Raw genomic sequence first — 20,149 nt, forward strand, 5'->3', positions numbered from 1 at the left:
GGCCCCAGGTTCATGTAACAGGATAGGAGAATGAAGGTCCTACAGCACTCCAACAGATTATTAACAAAGTCACACAAATGAGTTAGAAAGGTTTTCTTATCTTTGCAAGTTGTTGAATAATAAAAGTCTGCAACACTGCATGTAATATACCACAAAAAATGCCCCCAATGGCTAGGTGCAAATAATCATAGGTACCCTTCACAGTATGTACCTAACAAATGCAATTTACAACTGTCTGTTCACTTCTAAGAGTTCAGTAAACAATGTTTCCTGTCTAAGTCAGCCCTGGACAATGATCGATAAACAAGTGGGCAAGAGCTGTCCTTCTATCTTCTGAGTAGGCTTCTGTCCGTTACCGTCCAGTCATTTGCAGATTGTAGTCAGCTGGCAATTGGCCGAGGCAAAGTCGATATCTTCATCCTCAGTGCCGCCCGCGGTGCTGGAGGAACTCACATAAGTGATGAATCTCTTTGGCACTGGCACTTGCATCTTTGTATCTGTGGTGCTTTTGCCCTGACTGTGTCTTGTTCGGATGACACAGCACATGCGACATTCCATTTTGGAAATTGTTAGGGAATTCAGTATTCTGAGATCCACAGTGAGAAGAATGTGCTGAGAATACCAAATTTCAGGCATAACTCTCAGCATGGACATTGACCTAGGGCAGCAGAATATGTGTAGAGTTATCAGTGCTAACAGAGAAGGGATTAGCATGTTTCATCAAAATATAAGAGGTATTAGAGACAATGTTAGTGAACTGCTTATAGATGTTGACTCTGACATTATTGGTATATCGAAGCACCACTTAAATAATTTGACAATTCAGTGGCTTCCTTTACCAGGATACAGATTAGGTGGCTGTTTTTCAAGGAGTTCTTTGCAGAGTTGGGGAATGGCCATGTACGTAAAAAAAAACAGTGTCCCATTTGAGTCCATAGACATATCACAGCACCGCACTGAACAGGTATGTGAATGTTGTGCAGGGGCAGTTGAATTTAGTGAAACTAAACTTCTAATTGTTGTTGTTTATAGGTCCCCTAACTCTGACTTCAGAGCATTTCTGCTCAAGCTAGAGAGGGTGCTTTATTCACTTTATAGGAAGTGCCAAAAATTAGTTATATGTTGTGACTTCAATATTAATTTTGTATAAGATTGTTCAAGAAAAAGGATATTGGTAGATCTCCTAAACTTGTATGCTCTGATGCACACTGTGCTTTTTCCAATCAGCGTGCAGGGGAACAGTAGCACAGCCGTAGACAATATTTTTATTATTCTTCATTACTAGATGGGCATTCTGTTAGTAAAAAAAATGAGTGGCCTTTCAGACCATGATGGAAAAATTTTAACATTAAAAGGCTTTTGTACTCAAACAATTGTTATGTATAATTACAAATTATGTAGTAAAGCTAATCCAGTGGCAATAGAGAGTTTTTTAAACCTTGTTGAGGAACAAGAGTGGCAGGATGTTTACAGTGCCGATAACATAGATGACAAATATAATGCTTTCATTAACACGTTTCTCATGTTTTTTGAGAGTTGCTTCCCAATGGACCATTCTAAACAGTGTACTAGCAGTAAAAGGCAGTGTGGGTGGTAGATTAGTGGGAGAAGGATACCATGCAGAACAAAGCAGGAATTATATCAAAATGTTAGAAGTAGTCACTGTCAAGCTACAGTAGCCCATTACAAACAGTATTGTAAGGTGCTTAAAAATATTATTAGGAAGGCAAAGAGTAGGAGGTATGCAAGTAGAATAGCTAATTCACAGGATAAAATTAAAACCATACGGTCAGTTGTGCAGGATGTGTCTGGTCAACAGCACAAGGTTGACAATATAAAGTCAGTTCGCAGTAAAAATATTTCTGTTACTGATAAGTCAGATATATGTGGCGTAAGTTTGTGAACCTCTGGTCGACCCCTGTTCACTAGTCTGGGTATTCTGACATTGGTCTCCCAATATATATATTCTTTACTGTCATTTCTTGTTAACATTATAGGCTTATTCCCAAGAATTAGCAGCTTTCACTCAGTTAATACTAAGCAGAAATCCAATCTGCATTTGGATTGCACTTCCTTGACTCATGTGCAGTATACTGCTGCATCCATTTTCAAAAAGCTACCACAAGAATTCAAAAATCTTAGCAGTAATCCAAGCATTTTCAAATAGAAACTAGAGAGTTTCCTTGTGGGTTAATCCTATTCTGTCGAGGAGTTCCTTGAAAAATTAAGCTGATTCCTATGTTACAATGTTGACTGCATTTATTTAAACTTATAGCTTGACTTTTTTTGGGTTCATAAACATTTTATTTTATCTGTTATTACTTTTACGTTGTAATTTCATGTACTGGCATGTTCCATGACCTTGGAGCTTTACTCCTCAATTTGGTCATACAGAACTAGACATGTAAATATATAAATAAATAAATAAATAATAGACAAGCAACACTGCATGAAATAGCCACAGAAACCAATTTGGGACGTATGATGAATGTATCTGTTAGGACAGTGTGGCGAAATTTGGTGTTAATGGGCTATGGCAGCAGACGACTGATGCAAGTGCCTTTGCTAACAAAACATCGCCTCGAGTGCCTGTCCTGGGCTCATGACCATAACGGTTGGACCCTAGCCAACTGAGAAACCAAAGCCAGGTCAGATGAGTCTCAACATCAGTTGGTAAGAGCTGATGGTATGGTTTGAGTGTGGCGCAGATCCCACGAAACCATGGACCAGAGTTGTTAAGAATGCATTGAGCAAGCTGATGGTGGCTCCATAATGGTGTGGGCTGTGTTTATATGGAATGGACTGGGTCCTCTGGTTGAACTGAACTGATAATTGAGTGCCAATGGTTAAGCTAGTTGGAGACCATTTGCAGCCATTCATAGACTTGATGTTATGGATGACAGTGTCACTCACTGTTTTATCTATTTCTGCATTAGATTGAGGTGACTTACAGATGATTCAATCTTTTATTGCAGTTTGTTATCAACTAAATGAACTATAAGCTCTCCAAACTCTGGTCACTGGTCTTATATCTATCGAGCATTCCTTGCATGGCATGTGTGCATGTTAAACATTAAAACCATATTCCTGCTGACCATCGTGGTGCGATGTGAAATTTTACTTGACTTGCTGGGTTGGTCTCATGTAATGTGAAGATGATTGTCCTCAAATAGCTGCAGATAAAAATTTTCTTGCAGCAAGATGGGGCCCTGTTGGGGTGGAGATGAGTCTACTGCAGGATGCTGCCAGTGTGTTGTCGTCAGCCAGTGGTGCAGTTGGTGGCCCAGTTCCATGATGAGCTAATTGTAGGATTAACCTGAATCATCATAGAACACACATACACTCTACCTCGCAAGGAGTCTGTTGTCCTCTGCCGGCTATGCATTGGGCACACCCGGATGACGCACAGCCACTTATTGCGCCGTGAGGACCCACCTCTCTGTCCCTGCGGCTCCACTTTGGTGGTGGTCCACATTTTGTTGGCCTGTCCCCTTTTAGCTGTTCTCAGACAGACGTTTGCACTGCCTGATACGCTCCCTGCCCTTTTAACAGATGACACTATCATGGCAGGCTTAGTTTTGTATTTTATTTTGGCAGGGGGCTTTTATCACTTAATCTGAGTGTTTGTCAATTTTTTGTTTTTGTGTCTGGCCTTTGGCCTACGATTTTAGCCTGGGTTATTTTTTTTGTGTGTGTTTCTAGGTGGTTGGCTTTTCCTTTTTTGTCTCTATGGTCGGCCAACCACTGTCACACTCTGTGTGATTTTAATTCCTTTTGTCTGGTCTCTGTCTGAGTCTTTCTTGCCCTGTGTCATCTGTTGTCATCTCCATAGTTCGTTTTTATTCTGTGTGGATGTCTGAAGTTTTGGGAAAAGAGACCGATGACTGTAGCAGTCTGGTCCCTTCAATCCCACAAACCAACCAACCACATACACTCTGCCTGGTTCTGTCCCATAAAAGCAGAATTCTAGTATCTTTGTACAGCAGACAAGTTGAATGCAACCTCGGAATGCACAGAGCTAGTTTCAGAGCTCAGTTCTGCACCTTCTGCTGTGCCGTGAAGTGAATTAGTGGCCTTCCCCCACATCATGACCACGTACTCTAACAGTGGTTTGACCATGTTCAGTAGAGTGTAATGCCATGGAGTGGCAGCAGTGACAACTGTAGTTTAAGCAGTGGATACACGGCACAGAGATGTCCCATTGCTCTGCTTCTGACATCATGTATATGTTGGGGCCCAGATGAGCCTTTGGTCAAGGATCAGCCTGAGGTACTTCACGGTCTTCATCCATAGGATGGGGACTTGGCACTCCTCCAAACTAGTAAGTGTATAGCCTGAAATAGGGGCCACATTTGAAAATCTTTGCTTTGTTCCAGTGCTCTAAATCTTACTTGACTGCTTGAGATCTGATTGTACATTGTGTTAAATTCTTGTTCAGTTAATTCTTATAATGTTTCAGGTCCTTATTCACATCTCTAAATTGCTCATTTACTTAATTTGAAACTAAATTTCACTGTTTTGGTGTTTCTGAATTTAGCTGTAATTGCAGTATACTAGTTCAATATCTTCCTTTTCCGATACATGACTCACTGATACACTGTTCTATTGCTTTGTTTGTTGTTTTTATTTCATTTTCTTTCAATTTGGTTCTAGTATTCTCTAGTGTTGTGGTTTTATTATTATTATTATTATTATTATTATTATTATTTTTGGAAGTATTGTGGAAGTATTGTGGAAGTATCCCCCATGATTACCGGCGTCTCCGATGGCGTGCTCCTTCCTTGTGGGGGACCTCTCTGAGGGCACTCCCGCCTTAGGTGATTGTTAACACCTCAGGTCACACCTCCCGAGAAACGGACAGAGGGACCAATCGGCACTTTTGGAAGGTATCAGCTCGGGTAATCACCCCTCCCTGGGCCTGGCCATTACCAGGAGGTACGTACATGTCCTACCTGTCTACCCGGGGCGGGGAATTACGCGTTACCCCATCACCGGCTATGCATGGGAATGCGTGGGTTGGCCTTCAGACACGCACAGGGAGGAAGAAAGAGAAAGGAACAAAGAAAAGGAAAGGAAAGAAGAGAGGTCTCAAACGCCGCAGCGGAGGAAAGGGTAAAGAGAAGAGGTAAGGAAAAAAGAAGGGCAAAGAAAGGACAAAGACTTGCCAGCAGAGAAAGCATTGGAGAGAGACCGATTTACAGTTTCAAGCGTCCGTCTCCAGATGTAGGCACTAAGCATACTCCCAGAAGGGGAGAAAGGGAAAGGAAGAGGCGGTGGTGAGGGGGGGAGGCAAGATGGGTGATGGGGAAGGATGAGGAAAAGGAAGGTATGCAGCCTGGAAAGGAAGGAGGGCCATACTAGCTCGGGGTCCCGTGCTCGCTACGCACGTATCCACAAAAGAGTTGTGGACCCCCTGGGGGGACTCAGGCTGTTGACTGCATTTTACTTTTTATCTGTCGTAGCAATATAGGAAGGACATTTAACTTTTAGTTCAGGGCCTCCATTCTCTCTATGATGTATTTTAAGGATCTTTCTCCTAGTCCCTGTTTTGAGCTGTCTTCCCTGCCATTGATTCAGTTAATGTGTAGTCACTTTTAACTTGTCTTCATCTTTGTGTTTTATGGTTCTGACATGGGTATGTATGACCTTGGTTGTTTTTGCATCTTACAACAAAACAAACAAACTACATTTTTCTTCTTTTGTGAAGTGCACAATTTTATATTTCTGAACGTTTAAAGTAAGTTGTCAATCTTTGGGCAACTTTGAAATATTATTAAGATGTGACTGAATATTTAAGAAGCTTCTTTCAAATGGTACCTCATTATAGATAACTGCACCATAAGTGAAAAGTCTGAGGTTACTATTAATATTGTCCACAATGTAACTAATACAAGACATGAACAGCAATGGTCACAACACACTTCCCTGGAGCACACCTCAAGTTACTTTTACATCTGATGATGACTCTCCATCCAAGATAACATGCTGTCTCCTCTCTACCAAAAAGTCCTCAATCCAGTCAAAAATTTCAGTTTATACCCCATATGATGGAACTTTTGGCAATAAGTGTAGATGTGGTACTGAGTCATATGCTTTTCAGAAATCAAGAAATACTGCATCTACCTGACTGCCTTGATACAAAACTCTCGGCACGTCATATGAGAAAAGTTGAGTTGGGTTTCACATGATCGATGTTTTTGGAATCCATGCTGTTTTTGGAATCCATGCTGACTGGCATGGTGGATGTCATTCGGTTCAAGATTCATCACTGTTCTTGTTGTTGCTGTGCAGCACTCATTAACTGGGCTGTGGTCTGTCTAACAGCTGATATAATCTGTGATCAACATATCACCTATGGTACTTGACTGAGGCAGTGTAGCCTTCCATTGTAACTCCATTAGGGCTAACTTTACATGCTCTCATACTTAGTAGGCAGACTAACATTTATTTGTTCATGAAATTATGTAAGGCTGGTTTCCACATGAACTATTCAAAAATAATGTCCTACAGTTTTATAAAGAAGATTTTAACCAAAACTAAAAAATAGGTAATATATATGGGTCGTTCAAAAATAAATGAGCCGGAGGCATAATTACACACACCAGTACCTGTATGTTAGAAGTACTGACTCTGGGTGTTCAGACACCAGACCCACTGTGACGCAAGGGGGTTAATAGCTGTCTCATAAAATTCACGGGTCTGCGATGTTCGATGTTAACCAGTTCTGCACTGGTTAACATCGCAGCCCCGGAGATTTCAGTTTATACCCCATATGATGGAACTTTTGGCAACAAGTGTAGATGTGGTACTGAGTCATATGCTTTTCAGAAATCAAGAGATACTGCATCTACCTGACTGCCTTGATACAAAACTCTCAGCACGTCATGTGAGAAAAGTTGAGTTGGGTTTGACATGATCGATGTTTTTGGAATCCATGCTGACTGGCATGGTTCTGCACTGGTTAACATCGCAGCCCCGGGAATTTTATGAGAGAGCCATTCACCACCTTGTGTCACAGTGGAACAAGTGTCTCAACAGTCAGGGTCAATACTTCTAACATACAGGTACTGGTTTCTGTAATTATACCTCTGGCTCATTTCTTTTTGAACGCCCCTTATAAGTACTATAACAGTTTACTTACCATGATCGCACCATATAGCAGCATCACACAGCTGATGAGATGTATTGTCACCATGGCAATTCCAGTGTATATTGAAATAATTGTAACTGGTAAAAAAAAGTAATGCTGATAAGTAATATACTATTAAGTAATTAAGTTTTAACAGAAATTATTGCATTTATTTTATTTTCTAGTATATGGGAAAATGTCAAAAAGTGTACAATAATTAAATTTGTTAAACATAAAAATAATAAAATATGACCACATAAGACTCCAAATTACTCCCAAAAGAACAGCAGATGAAGTGTGAATACAAGTAAAAATTTATTTACAGGTTTACTGATTTTCCACTTAATCACCATGGCTATTGAAGAATTTTTTTAAACCATGTACCAACTTTTACATTCCCTCTGTAAGAAGTGTGGTGTCACAGCCAGACACCACACTTGCTAGGTGGTAGCCTTTAAATCGGCCGGGGTCCGTTATTATACGTCGGACCCGCGTGTCGCCACTATCAGTGATTGCAGACCGAGTGCTGCCACACGGCAGGTCTAGTCTAGAGAGACTCCCTAGCACTCGCCCCAGTTGTACAGCCGACTTTGCTAGCGATGGTTCACTGTCTACATACGCTCTCATTTGCAGAGACGACAGTTTAGCATAGCCTTCAGCTACGTCATTTGCTATGACCTAGCAAGGCGCCATATTCAGTTACTGTAATTACTATCTTCAAGAATGTATTCTGATCAGATAATATTGTGAATCATGTACCGTCAAGAGCAACGTTCATCATTAATGGATTAAAGTTAAGTATCAAACTAATTACATCCGCTTTCTGAATTCTCATTCCTTGTCGTGTTCCAGACCTCATGTCAGTACAGTTCTTCCCTCTTCACACCAGCCTGCGTGAGCTAAAACGCGTGCATTTTGGCCTCCACTCGTAACACGATGTTGGCTGCCACCTTCCAACCAAGCATTGTCATCTTGATATCCTGCAGTTACTCATTTGACACGCCATCTGCGCAGGTTAATCCATCACCTCCCATTTGAACGGTAGAAGCCGTTGAGTTTTTGCAACAGCAAGCTGCCAGGGATTGTCAGGCAGAATGCCAACAACTGTCAGCAGCATGACTCTTTGTTTGTTCTGAATAGATCTGTGCATCCTTCACAGTGTCTCATAATATGCTGCCACACTGATTGTGTCCTCAGCCTTCACTCCTGTGGCTTCCTCACATAATGAACAGCGGGACACTGTGATGATGTGGCCCAAATAGCAATCTTTTGCAGAAAGAACTGGAAAACTGGTACATGATTACGACATCTTTAATTTTGAAAAACAGCTGATTCACGTACTGTAAAATGTGCAAACTTTGACCACCTGGGGTAATTTCAGCCAGTAGCCTGTCTAATTTGTGGTGCTGCCATCTGTTGAATTCATGGTTTAACTATTCCGAAAGCTGTAATGTGTTGTGGATAGAAGTCTCTGACATCCTCACCGTTTCACTTGACTTTGCATACAAAAACTGCCACACAGTTATTGTTGATTTCCAGTCAGCCCGAAATAATGCAAAGCTGAAGTGTGAAAACAAGCACACACACACACACTAGCAAGTAACAGTTTGGTTAAGCAGTCGTTTGGAAGACTGACATTTGAATAGTTGACGCTCTACTGTAAATGTTTCTAGTAAAAGATTATTGGCACAATTAATTTACAGATGCGTTCAGTGTAACCAGAGCACCATCTGTAAACTACTGTGATTTCCAATATTATCACTAAACCCTTTTCAGAACACTGTTCTGGCCGACCAGTTGCAGTTTCAACTCCCTCACTTGAAAGTCCAATTGATGATATTATTCATGCCAACTGCTGTGTGACTGTGGAAATGATAGCTGATAAAGTTCAAGTTAGTACTGGTAAAGTTCATAACATTATCTGCAAAAAGCTGAAGTACCACAAAACACGTGCAAGACGGGGCCCCAAAGGAGCTGATGCAGCTACACAAGGAAATCAGGTTGAGAGTGTGCACAGAGCTAAAGGAATATTATGAAATAGAAGAAGAGCATTTCCTCAACAAAATTTTAACTTGTGATGAAACTTGGGTTCACTATTATGAGGCAGAATCAAAAAGACAAAGCATGGAACGGAAGAACACCAACTCACCTGTCAAGAAAACATTCAAAACCCCCTGTTACGACATTGTGGATCTCAGAGGAGAGGTGTGATTCTCCAGCAAGACAATGCACGTCCTCATATTGCTCAACTAACCCATGAAACCATAGACAAAATGTGCTGGGAAGTACTGCCTCATTCCCCTTACAGCACTAATTTACTACCTGGTATTTCAATTTGTTTGGTGCACTACGGAGGCATTACGTGGGAAGAGGTTCCAGGACAATGAGGACGTGAAAAAATCTGTGGGAAATTGGTTCAAACATCAAGATAAAAAGTTCTTTGCAGCCGGAATAAAAAAGCTTGTAGCCTGTTGGAACAATTGCATAAATTTTCAAGGGGATTATGTTGAAAAGTAGTAAAAGTATTGTTTTGTAAAAATAAACGCTTTTTTCTCCAGACCAATTTGCCTCTTTAACTACTGAATGACCTTTGTACAAAAAAATTCAGCTTGGACGGCACAAAGGGTAACAATCACAAACATTTGCATATTCCTGACATACTGTCAGTCTGAACAGCAACCAACACAATCAGAAAAAGTCACAATTTTTTATCTTGGCTACTGGCTACCAGTTTTGGTACACAGTACTTCAGTTGTTCCATGCACAAAGTCATCATGTTTGCTTCCCAAATGGGTGTTTCAAAAACACAGTACATGAAAATGAAAAAAGCTAAAGATGTCTCTACAGATGTGCTATGCATAACAGTACATAATTTATAAGTAACAGAAATTGATCAGGAACACCTTAACAAACACAGACAAAAATAGAAACACCATGAGAAATGTGTGCTTGAACATTAATGCAGATGCTACACAAGCCTGCTGATTGCACTGTTGTATTTCACCACAAATGGCGCCAGTGCATTGTCCTCAATACATTGAAAGTGTCATTCATGGCCAGAACAGTATTAGGTGTACTGCAACCAACAGGCATGTCGCGCATCTGCATTTATATTCAAGCATGCATTTCTCACAGTGTTTCTATTTTTGTCCAATCTCTATATCTGCTTAGGCATACTTAGTCAATTTCTGTTACTTATAAACGACGTTCTGTTATACATAGCACATCTGTAGAGGCAACTTTAGATTTTTCATTTTCATGTATTGTGTTTTTTTGAAACACCCATTTGGGAAGCAAACATGATGACTATGTGGCTGAGAACGGCTTATGTATGGCACTGTGTACTGAAACTGGTAGCCAGTAGCAAAGATAAAAAATTGTGACTTTTTTCTGATTGTACTGGTTGCTGTTCAAACTGGCATATGTTAGGAATATGCAAATATTTGTTATTATTACCCTTTGTGCCTCTCCAAGCTGAATTTTTTGTATTTATGTTGACTGTCACAGCTGTGTCACTGCCATCACCTCAAAGTGGTTTTCCAAGGTAGCCAAAGTGTCAATTTTCAAGAGGCACTTTATTGAGATATATATTGCACACAGGAAATTGGAAAAAAATCATCCGTAATCATAAGACTGACAAAAGTGTGTGTAGAGTGATCATGACAGATAGTCACTGAAGAGGATTGTGATGAAAACTAAGAAGATGACAGCAGCAAAATTCACTGCAGAACTGAATGTCCCAATCGTGAACCTTGTCAGCACCAAAATAACACAAGAGGAGCTCCATAAGCAGGGAATTTCTGGGTGAACTTCAGTTAAATAAACCACCCATCAGAGATGCAAATGTCCGTAACAGGAAACCGTGGTGCTGAAGCCCTAAAACCTGGACTAGAGAGCAAGGAGATGACAGCAGCAAAATTCACTGCAGAACTGAATGTCCCAATCGTGAACCTTGTCAGCACCAAAATAACACAAGAGGAGCTCCATAAGCAGGGAATTTCTGGGTGAACTTCAGTTAAATAAACCACCCATCAGAGATGCAAATGTCCGTAACAGGAAACCGTGGTGCTGAAGCCCTAAAACCTGGACTAGAGAGCAAGGAATAAAGTCATTTGGTTGGATGAGTCTTGTTTCACACAGTTTCCAACTTCTGGCTGAGTTTACGTCACAAGAGTGAAATGTGGCAGGGGTTTGTTGATAATTTGGGTACCCATATTGTGGTATTCCATTGGTATCGCAGTTATTATGCAAGGAAACATTACTGTCAAGGATTAAATGACTATTTTGGCTGATCAGGTCCATCCCTTGAGTACAATGATTGTCCCCCAATGGTTATACTGTGTTCCAAGACGACATGGCTCCTATATACACAACTTACATCATCCAGGACTGGTCTTGTGAGTATGCAGATGAATTGCCACGTCACTCCTGGCCACCACAGTAACTAAATCTCAAAATTATTGAGCCTTTGTGGTCTAATTTTGAGATAAGGGTTCGTGCTCGCTATTCACCTTCATCGTCATTACCCAAATTGTCACTATTTTGCAGGAAGAATGGTTTTAAGTTTCCCACGAAAACCAAACAGGACCTGAATTTATCCATTTAAGATGACTGGAAGCGATTTTGAACATCAACAGTTTCCCTACATTAAATCAGACATAGTAATGTGTTGTGTTTTTGATGTTTCCATATTTTTGCCCACCTCCTGTACAAGTATCACATTATTTAGCCCTAGTATAAGGAAAAGGGGAGTCACTAAATACACAGAAACTGGATTTCCATGCCAAATACTTATGTGAGTACTGCATTAAGCAGCTCTCTTCAGGAAAAATAACATACAAGACAACAGTTACAACAGCATACAGGCCCCAACATCAAATGTTTTAAACTTAATTAAGCAATTACAGAAAGTACTAAACACACTTATTAGAAATAATTACAATCGGAGAGTAAATTTATGAGGAGATTTCAGAACTGATTTCACATGGATGATTCTTCTTTTTTTCTTTTTTTGCTGGTGCCTTTTTCCACATTGACACAGGTCGTTTAAGGAGTGGCTCAGTGTGCTTTTTGTCACCAACCAGTTACCTTCTGTGACAGAATATGTGTATCCCATGTACTGTTATTCATGTGAAAACGAGTGAAAGATTTTGAAAGAAGATGATTAAATATTCCAGAATTAGAATCAAGAACAACTGCCAACATGAGTAACATAGAAGTAAATATCCCTGGAGTAGTGAAGTAACTTAAATCACTTAATAAAAGCAAGTCTTCTGGTTCAGACTGTATACCAATTAGGTTCCTTTCAGAGTCTGCTGATGCATTAGCTCCATACTTAACAATCGTATATAACCGTTCGCTCAACAAAAGATCTGTCTCCTGTGCAGCAAGCTATGTAAATTTAAGTATTAACTGTGTTTTCTTACTTGTCACTTCCTTTTCCGTGTGTTTTTGCTTTTAGGAAGCTTTAATTTTTGAGTACTAGTAGTAGTGTTCCATAGGTTTCATGTCTGTTTTGAATACAGTCAGAGAGAGTCCCTTTAGTCAGCTGTAGTGCCAGTACTGCCAGGGTCGTCGTAACTGCCGCCTGCTTCACATCCCTTTGCAGCAAGCTAGGTAAATTTAAGTATTAACTGTGTTTTTCTTACTTGTCACTTCTTTTTCTGTGTGTCTTACCTTTTAGGAAGCTTTAATTTTTGAGTACTAGTAATAGTGTTCCAATGATTTTGTGTTTGTTCTTAACACAGTCCAGAGACAGTTAGCACTTATTTTCATTGTTTCCAGCAAGAAGTGTCTAGTAACCACAGTTTAGTCAGCTACCAGCCGCCTTTAGTGAATTATCAGTCTACTTAAAAGTTGATTACTTAATCTCTACAGTAAATTGTAGATTTCTTAGGATGGATAGGATGTGTGACTGCTGTGTACGGATGCAGGAGGAGCTGGTCACTGTTCGCGAACAGCTGAACGTGCTGATGGCCACGGTCAGCCGTCTTCAGGTTGCTACCTCAGAGTGTAGCAGCAGTGGGGAGTCTGGTGCGTTGCATGGTACACCCCAGGTGTTACATGCTTCACCCACAGTCCCTGCTGTCGAGACCTGGTGCAGTTGGACCACCCTCTCCCCAAGGGGAGTGGCGGGTTAAACGGCATTGAAGTCACACGAGGCGGAGGGTCAATGTGGAGGCTGGCCATGTGGCATCGCCCGCTCCTTCGGTAAGGTCAAAGCAGGCACACGGGGGGAGGGGTTTATTAGTGATTCGGAGCTCCAATGTTAGGCGGGTGATGGAGCCCCTTAGGGAAAAAGCGGAAAGGTCAGGGAAAAAGGCCAGTGTTCACTCTGTCTGCTTGCCGGGGGGGTCTCATCCGAGATGTGGAGATAGAAAGCACTGGGTGCACCCGACTGCAAATTGTTGCTCATGTCGGCACCAATGACTCCTGCCGTCTGGGTTCAGAGGTCACCCTCAGTTCATACACGCGGGTGGCAGAGTTGGTGAAGGTGGAAAGCTTCACTCGCGGGGTGGAATTTGAGCTAACTATTTGTAGTGTTGTTCCCAGAACCGATCAAGGTCCTCTGGTTTGGTGCCGAGTGGAAGGCTTAAACCAGAGGCTCACATAATTCTGCGTAGATCTGGGGTGCAAATTTCTCGACCTCCGCTATCGGATGGAGAAATGTAGGGTCCCCCTAAATAGGTCAGGTTGCACTACACACAGGAAGTGGCTACAATGGTAGCGGAGTACGTGTGGAGTGCACATGTGGGTTTTTTAGGTTAGAGAATTCCCTCCCTAGGCTCGACAAGATGCCTCCTGAGACAAGACAAGGTAGCAGTAGGCAAAACACAACAGGGAATAACAATATTAATGTGGTAATAGTAAACTGCAGGAGAGTCTATAGAAAGGTCCCAGAATGCTCTCGTTAATAAACGGTCACAATGCCCACATTGTATTAGGGACGGAAAGTTGGCTGAAACCTGATGTAAACAGTAATGAAATTCTAAACTCAGATTGGAATGTATACCGCAGAGACAGGTTGGACAGTGAAGGGGGAGGCGTGTTTATAGTCATAAAAAGTGCAGTAGCATCGAAGGAAATTGACGGAAATCCGAAATGTGAAATAATTTGGGTGAAGGTCATGATTAAAGCAGGCTCAAACATGGTAATTGGATAATATCTCTATAGGCCCCCTGGCTCAGCAGCTGTGGTGGCAGAACACCTGAAGGAAAATTTGGAAAATATTTTGAGTAGATTTCCTGACCATGTTATAGTTTTCGGTCGAGATCTTAATTTACCAGATATAGACTGGGAGACTCAAATGTTTCTTAACGGGTGGCAGGGACAAATAATCCAGTGAAATTTTTTTAAGTGCATTATCTGAAAACTACCTTGAGCAATTAAACAGAGAACTGACTCGTGGTGATAACATATTAGAACTTCTGGTTCAAACAGACCCGAACTATTTGCAACAGTTAATGCAGAAAAGGGAATCAATGATCATAAAGCGGTTACAGCATCGGTGATTTCAGCCGTAAATAGAAAGATTAAAAAAGGTAGGAAGATTTTTCTGTTTAGCAAAAGTGACAAAAAGCAGATTTCAGGGTGCTTGAAGGCTCAACACAAAAGTTTTATCTCAAGTATAGATAGTGTTGAGGATCAGTGGACAAGTTCAAAACCATCGTACAATATGCATTAGATGAGTATGTGCAAGTAAGATCGTAAGAAATGGAAAAGAACCACCATGGTACAACAACCGAGTTAGAAAACTGCTACGGAAGCAAAGTGAACTTCACAGTAAACATAAACATAGCCAAAGCCTTGCAGACAAACAAAAATTACGCGAAGCTAAATGTAGGGTGAGGAGGGCTATGCGAGAGGTGTTCAACGAATTTGAAAGTAAAGTTCTATGTAATGACTTGGCAGAAAATCCTAAGAAATTTTGGTCTTATGTCAAAGCGGTAGGTGGATCAAAACAAAATGTCCTGACACTCTGTGACCAAGATGGTACTGAAACAGAGGATGACAGACTAAAGGCCGAAATACTAAATGTCTTTTTCCAAAGCTGTTTCACAGAGGAAGACTGCGCTGTAGTTCCTTCTCTAGATTGTTGCACAGTTGACAAAATGGTAGATATCAAAATAGATGACAGAGGGCTAGAAAAACAATTAAAATCGCTCAAAAGAGGAAAGGCCACTGGACCTGATGGGATACCAGTTCGATTTTACACAGAGTACACAAAGGAACTTGCTCCCCTTCTTGCAGTGGTGTACAGTAGGTCTCTAGAAGAGCGTAGCATTCCAAAAGATTGGAAAAGGGCACAGGTCATCCCAGTTTTCAAGAAGGGACGTCGAACAGATGTGCAGAACTATAGACCTGTATCTCTAATGTCAATCGGTTGTAGAATTTTGAAACGCGTATTATGTTCGAGTATAATGACTTTTATGAAGACTAGAAATCTACTCTGTAAGCATGGGTTTTGAAAAAGACAATCGTGTGAAACCCAGCTCGCGTTATTTGTCCATGAGACTCCGAGGGCCATAGACACGGGTTCCCAGGTAGATGCCGTGTTTCTCGACTTCCGCAAGGCATTTGATACAGTTCCCCACAGTCGTTTAATGAACAAAGTAAGAGCATATGGACTATCAGACCAATTGTATGATTGGATTGAAGAGTTCCTAGATAGCAGAACGCAGCACATCATTCTCTATGGAGAGAAGTCTTCCGAAGTAAGAGTGATTTCAGGTGTGCCGTAGGGGAGTGTCTTAGGACCGTTGCTATTCACAATATATATAAATGACCTTGTGGATAACATCGGAAGTTCACTGAGGCTTTTTGCCGATGATGCTGTAGTATATCGAGAGGTTGTAACAATGGAAAATTGTACTGAAATGCAGGAGGATCTGCAACGAATTGACGCATGGTGCAGGGAATGGCAACTGAATTTCAATGCAGACAAGTGTAATGTGCTGTGAATACATAGAAAGAAAGATCCTTCATCGTTTAGCTACAATATAGCAGGTCAGCAACTGAAAGCAGTTAACTCCATAAATTATCTGGGAGTAGGCATTAGGAGTGATTTAAAATGGAATGACCATATAAAATTAATCATCAGTAAAGCAGATGCCAGACAGATTCATTGGAAGAATCCCAAGGAAATGCAGTCCAAAAACAAAGGAAGTAGGCTGCAGTACACTTGTTCGCCCACTGCTTGAATACTGCTCACTGGTGTGGGATCTGTACCAGATATGGTTGATAGAAGAGATAGAGAAGATCCAACAGAGAGCAGCTCGCTTTTTTACAGGATCATTTAGTAATTGTGAAAGCGTTACGAAGATGATAGATAAACTCCAGTGGAAGACTCTGCAAGAGAGACACTCAGTAGCTTGGTACGGGCTTTTGTTGAAGTTTCGAGAACATACCTTCACCGAGGAGTCAAGCAGTATATTGCTCCCTCCCATGTGTATCTCGTGAAGAGACCATGAGGATAAAATCAGAGAGATTAGAGCCCACACAGAGGCATACCGACAATCTTTCTTTCCACGAACAATACGAGACTGGAATAGAAGGGAGAATTGATAGAGGTACTCAAGATACCCTCCGCCACACACCGTCAGGTGGCTAACGGAGTATGGATGTAGATGTAGATGTAGATTGGAAAGTTGCACAGGTCAAGAAAGGTAGTAGGAGTAATCCACTTAATTACAGTCCCATATCATTAACGTCGATATGCAGCAGGATTTTGGAACATATATTGTGTTCGAACATTATGAATTACCTCGAAGAAAATGGTCTATTGACACACAGTCAACATGGGTTTAGAAAACATCATTCTTGTGAAACACAACTAGCTCTTTATTCGCATGAAATGTTGGATGCTACTGACAAGGGATTTCAGATCAATTTCATACTCCTGGATTTCCGTAAGGCTCTTGACACTGTACCACACAAGTGGCTCATAGTGAAATTGTGTGCTTATGGAATATCATCTCAGTTATTTGGCTGGATTGTGATTTTTTGTCAGAGAGGTCACAGTTTGTAGTAACTGATGGAAAGTCATCGAGTAAAACAGAAGTGATTTCTGGCATTCCCCAAGGTAGTGTTACAGGCCCTTTGCTGTTTCTTATCTATATAAACAATTTGGGAGACAATCAGAGCAGCCGTCTTAGGTTGTTTGCAGATGACGCTGTCATTTATCGACTAATAAAGTCATCAGAAGATCAAAACAAATTGCAAAATGATTTACAAGAGATGTCTGAATGGTGCAAAACTTGGTAGTTGACCCTAAATAATGAAAAGTGTGAGCTTATCCACATGAGTCCTAAAAGGAATTCATTAAACTTTAGTTACATGATAAATCAGCCAAATCTAAAGGCCGTAAATTCAACTGAATACCTAGGAATTACAATTATGAACAAATTAAATTGGAAGGAACACACTGAAATGTTGTGGAGAAGGCTAACCAAAGACCATGTTTTATTGGCAGGACACTTAGAAAATGTAACAGATCTACTAAGGAGACTGCCTACACTAAGCTTGTCCATCCTCTTTTAGAATACTGCTGTGTTGTGTGGGATCCTTAATAGATAGGACTGATGGTGTTCATCGAAAAAGTTCAAAGAGGGCCAGCATGTTGAAATATAGGAGAGAGTGTCACTGAAATTATACAGGATTTGGGCTGAACATTATTAAAAGAAAGATGTTTTTCATTGCAACGGGATCTTCTCATCAAATTCCAATCACCAACTTTCTCCCCCAAATGCGAAAATATTTTGCTGACACCGACCTACATAGGGAGAAACAATCACCCCGATAAAATAAGGGAAATCAGAGCTTGTACGGAAAGATATAGGTGTTCGTTCTTTCCGCACACTATACGAGATTGGAATAATAGAGAATTGTAAAGATGGTTTGATGAACCCTCTGCCTGGCACTTAAATGTGATATGCGGGTATCAATGTAGATGTAGATATTTGTGAATCATGTTACTAGGTGGGACTTGGGTAACAACCCAGTATTCACCTAGTGGGACGTGGGAAACTGGCTAAACACCACATCCAGGCTGGCCGGCAAATTGCCCCTCTGCTGGGTAGGTTTGGTCCAGGTCTGGCATATCTCTTCATCCTGGAAGTGACGCTTTAACACAAACTGCTATTTGGACAGCTTCAGCATGGATGGTTCTCATCAAGAGAGTTTAGTTCTGCTGTCCAGCTTTGATTTGGTCTCCACAGTAACATTCCACACAAGAATGGGAAGACATAGTGCAAAAGCAATTAAAATTTATTTCTAAATCCAACATTTCCTTAATGAAATAGATGTGAATCCTCTAATAACTGGTTTATGAAAAGGCAGCAATAAAGGATCTCCATCAGTTAGAGTTTACTTAAAGAATAGGCAAACAATGCCACACAATCATAAATAATGTCTCAGTTATACTATTAAAATATAAAGATTTTTAACGTGGCTGCACTACAGCAAGAGCTTCAATGGATTAGAAATAACAATGAACCAGATGCAATATACAGGTTTATTAAATCTTGACTATGGTTTTTACAGTTTTAAAACCGTGTTCTCCAGAAGGTGTTGTATGTAAAATCACATTATCTATAGCCAAAGTGTGGGTTGTTGACTCTGTCTGGTACATGTGATCCACTTAATCACCATTTAAAATACATTATGTAAGACTAGTAGCTGTCTACTGTAGAGCTATGGCTTAAAATTTTTTAAAAGTTTTAAAACAAAGCTCTACAGTACATGGCTACTACTTCTATATAATGTATTTTGAAACATGATTAATTGGATGACTTGTACTAGACAGAGTCAACGACTCGCAGTTCGACTACAGACAATGTGATTTTACATATAACATCTTCTGAAGAAGGTGGTTTTATAACTGTCAAAACCATGATCAAGGTTTAATAAACCTCTATTTTGTGGCTGGTTGGCTATTATTTCTAATCCATTAAAATATAAATTACAGACTGATCAATGAGAAGAAATTTACCAAGGACACCTAGAAGATGAGAAATTTAATACTTTCCTAAAATATTCTTACAACACTAAGAATTCAGTTTTCCTTTACAAGGCAAACAGGAACAACAATTGTGGAAAGCTGAAAGAAAGGATGTCTAATGTCTTGTGCGAGGAAAAGAGAGCTTTATTTAATTCAAGGAGTAGATCTAATCATGAATCCAAAGGGCACGAGCAGTACTGTAAAATTCTTTACTATATCCTCAAAAATGGAAGAACTTTGTACTGTTGTATAAAATTCAAAATCCTAAAAATGAAACACTGGTAATTACTGGTATTATTATGTATAAAATGAATCAACTTGGTAAAGAAAATAATATTTGACTCCCTAAATAAAGTAGCAGCAAGATAGGTTATATTAAATTCAAATCATTAGCTGTTACTTGCCTTCTTCCTAACAGAACTTGATAATACAGGTTAAAAACAAATAATAATATAAAATGTATCTTATTTAACCAACATTGCATATACCACCACCAAACATAAATTTTGCCAAATGGTCTTTTAGAGGGATCACTTAATCAGTAGGTCACTAAAATGCAGTAACTCTTAGGCTTAATCATATCTCAACCAAAGTACTTAAATGTGTGCTCACTTGGCAGGACCCACATTTAGTTACCTTTATCACCAATTAATGAGTCAAAGTGTAGCTCATGGAAAACTGAAGTATGTGGTAGTGAAACAGATTTGTAAAACAATTGGAAAATGGTGGTATAAAACTCTGATCATATACCCACTATCCTATACACTATGTTCAGTTTAGTTTCTGTAAAGGCATCTCTTCTGAGAAAGCGACAGTAGCTTGTCACTGGTTCTTGGTCAAAAATGCCGACTCCACATCAATCAGCATTTTCTTATCAGCATCAGCACTCCTGTATCTTCAAGATTACAACATAATCACAACAATTTCTCAGGCAACTGTGCTTGTTATATTTTACTGATGTCAGCATTCACGCTTTCTTATCATCAAGGCCAACACCAGCCCACATATACCACGCACCCACC

At 40.3% G+C, this 20,149-nt stretch overlaps 1 protein-coding gene across 1 annotated transcript in view; it reads right to left on the bottom strand.

Annotated features, from left to right (window-relative positions):
• Positions 1–20,149, bottom strand: part of LOC124595742 — a 152,690-nt gene that overhangs the window by 31,652 nt on the left and 100,889 nt on the right. The window contains exon 4 of the mRNA XM_047134618.1: positions 7,142–7,227. Within this exon, the coding sequence (XP_046990574.1) occupies positions 7,142–7,227 (86 nt within the window). The remainder of the gene's footprint in view (positions 1–7,141; positions 7,228–20,149) is intronic.

The sequence above is a fragment of the Schistocerca americana genome, chromosome 2 (genome assembly GCF_021461395.2).
Source record: "Schistocerca americana isolate TAMUIC-IGC-003095 chromosome 2, iqSchAmer2.1, whole genome shotgun sequence".
NCBI lineage: Eukaryota > Metazoa > Arthropoda > Insecta > Orthoptera > Acrididae > Schistocerca > Schistocerca americana.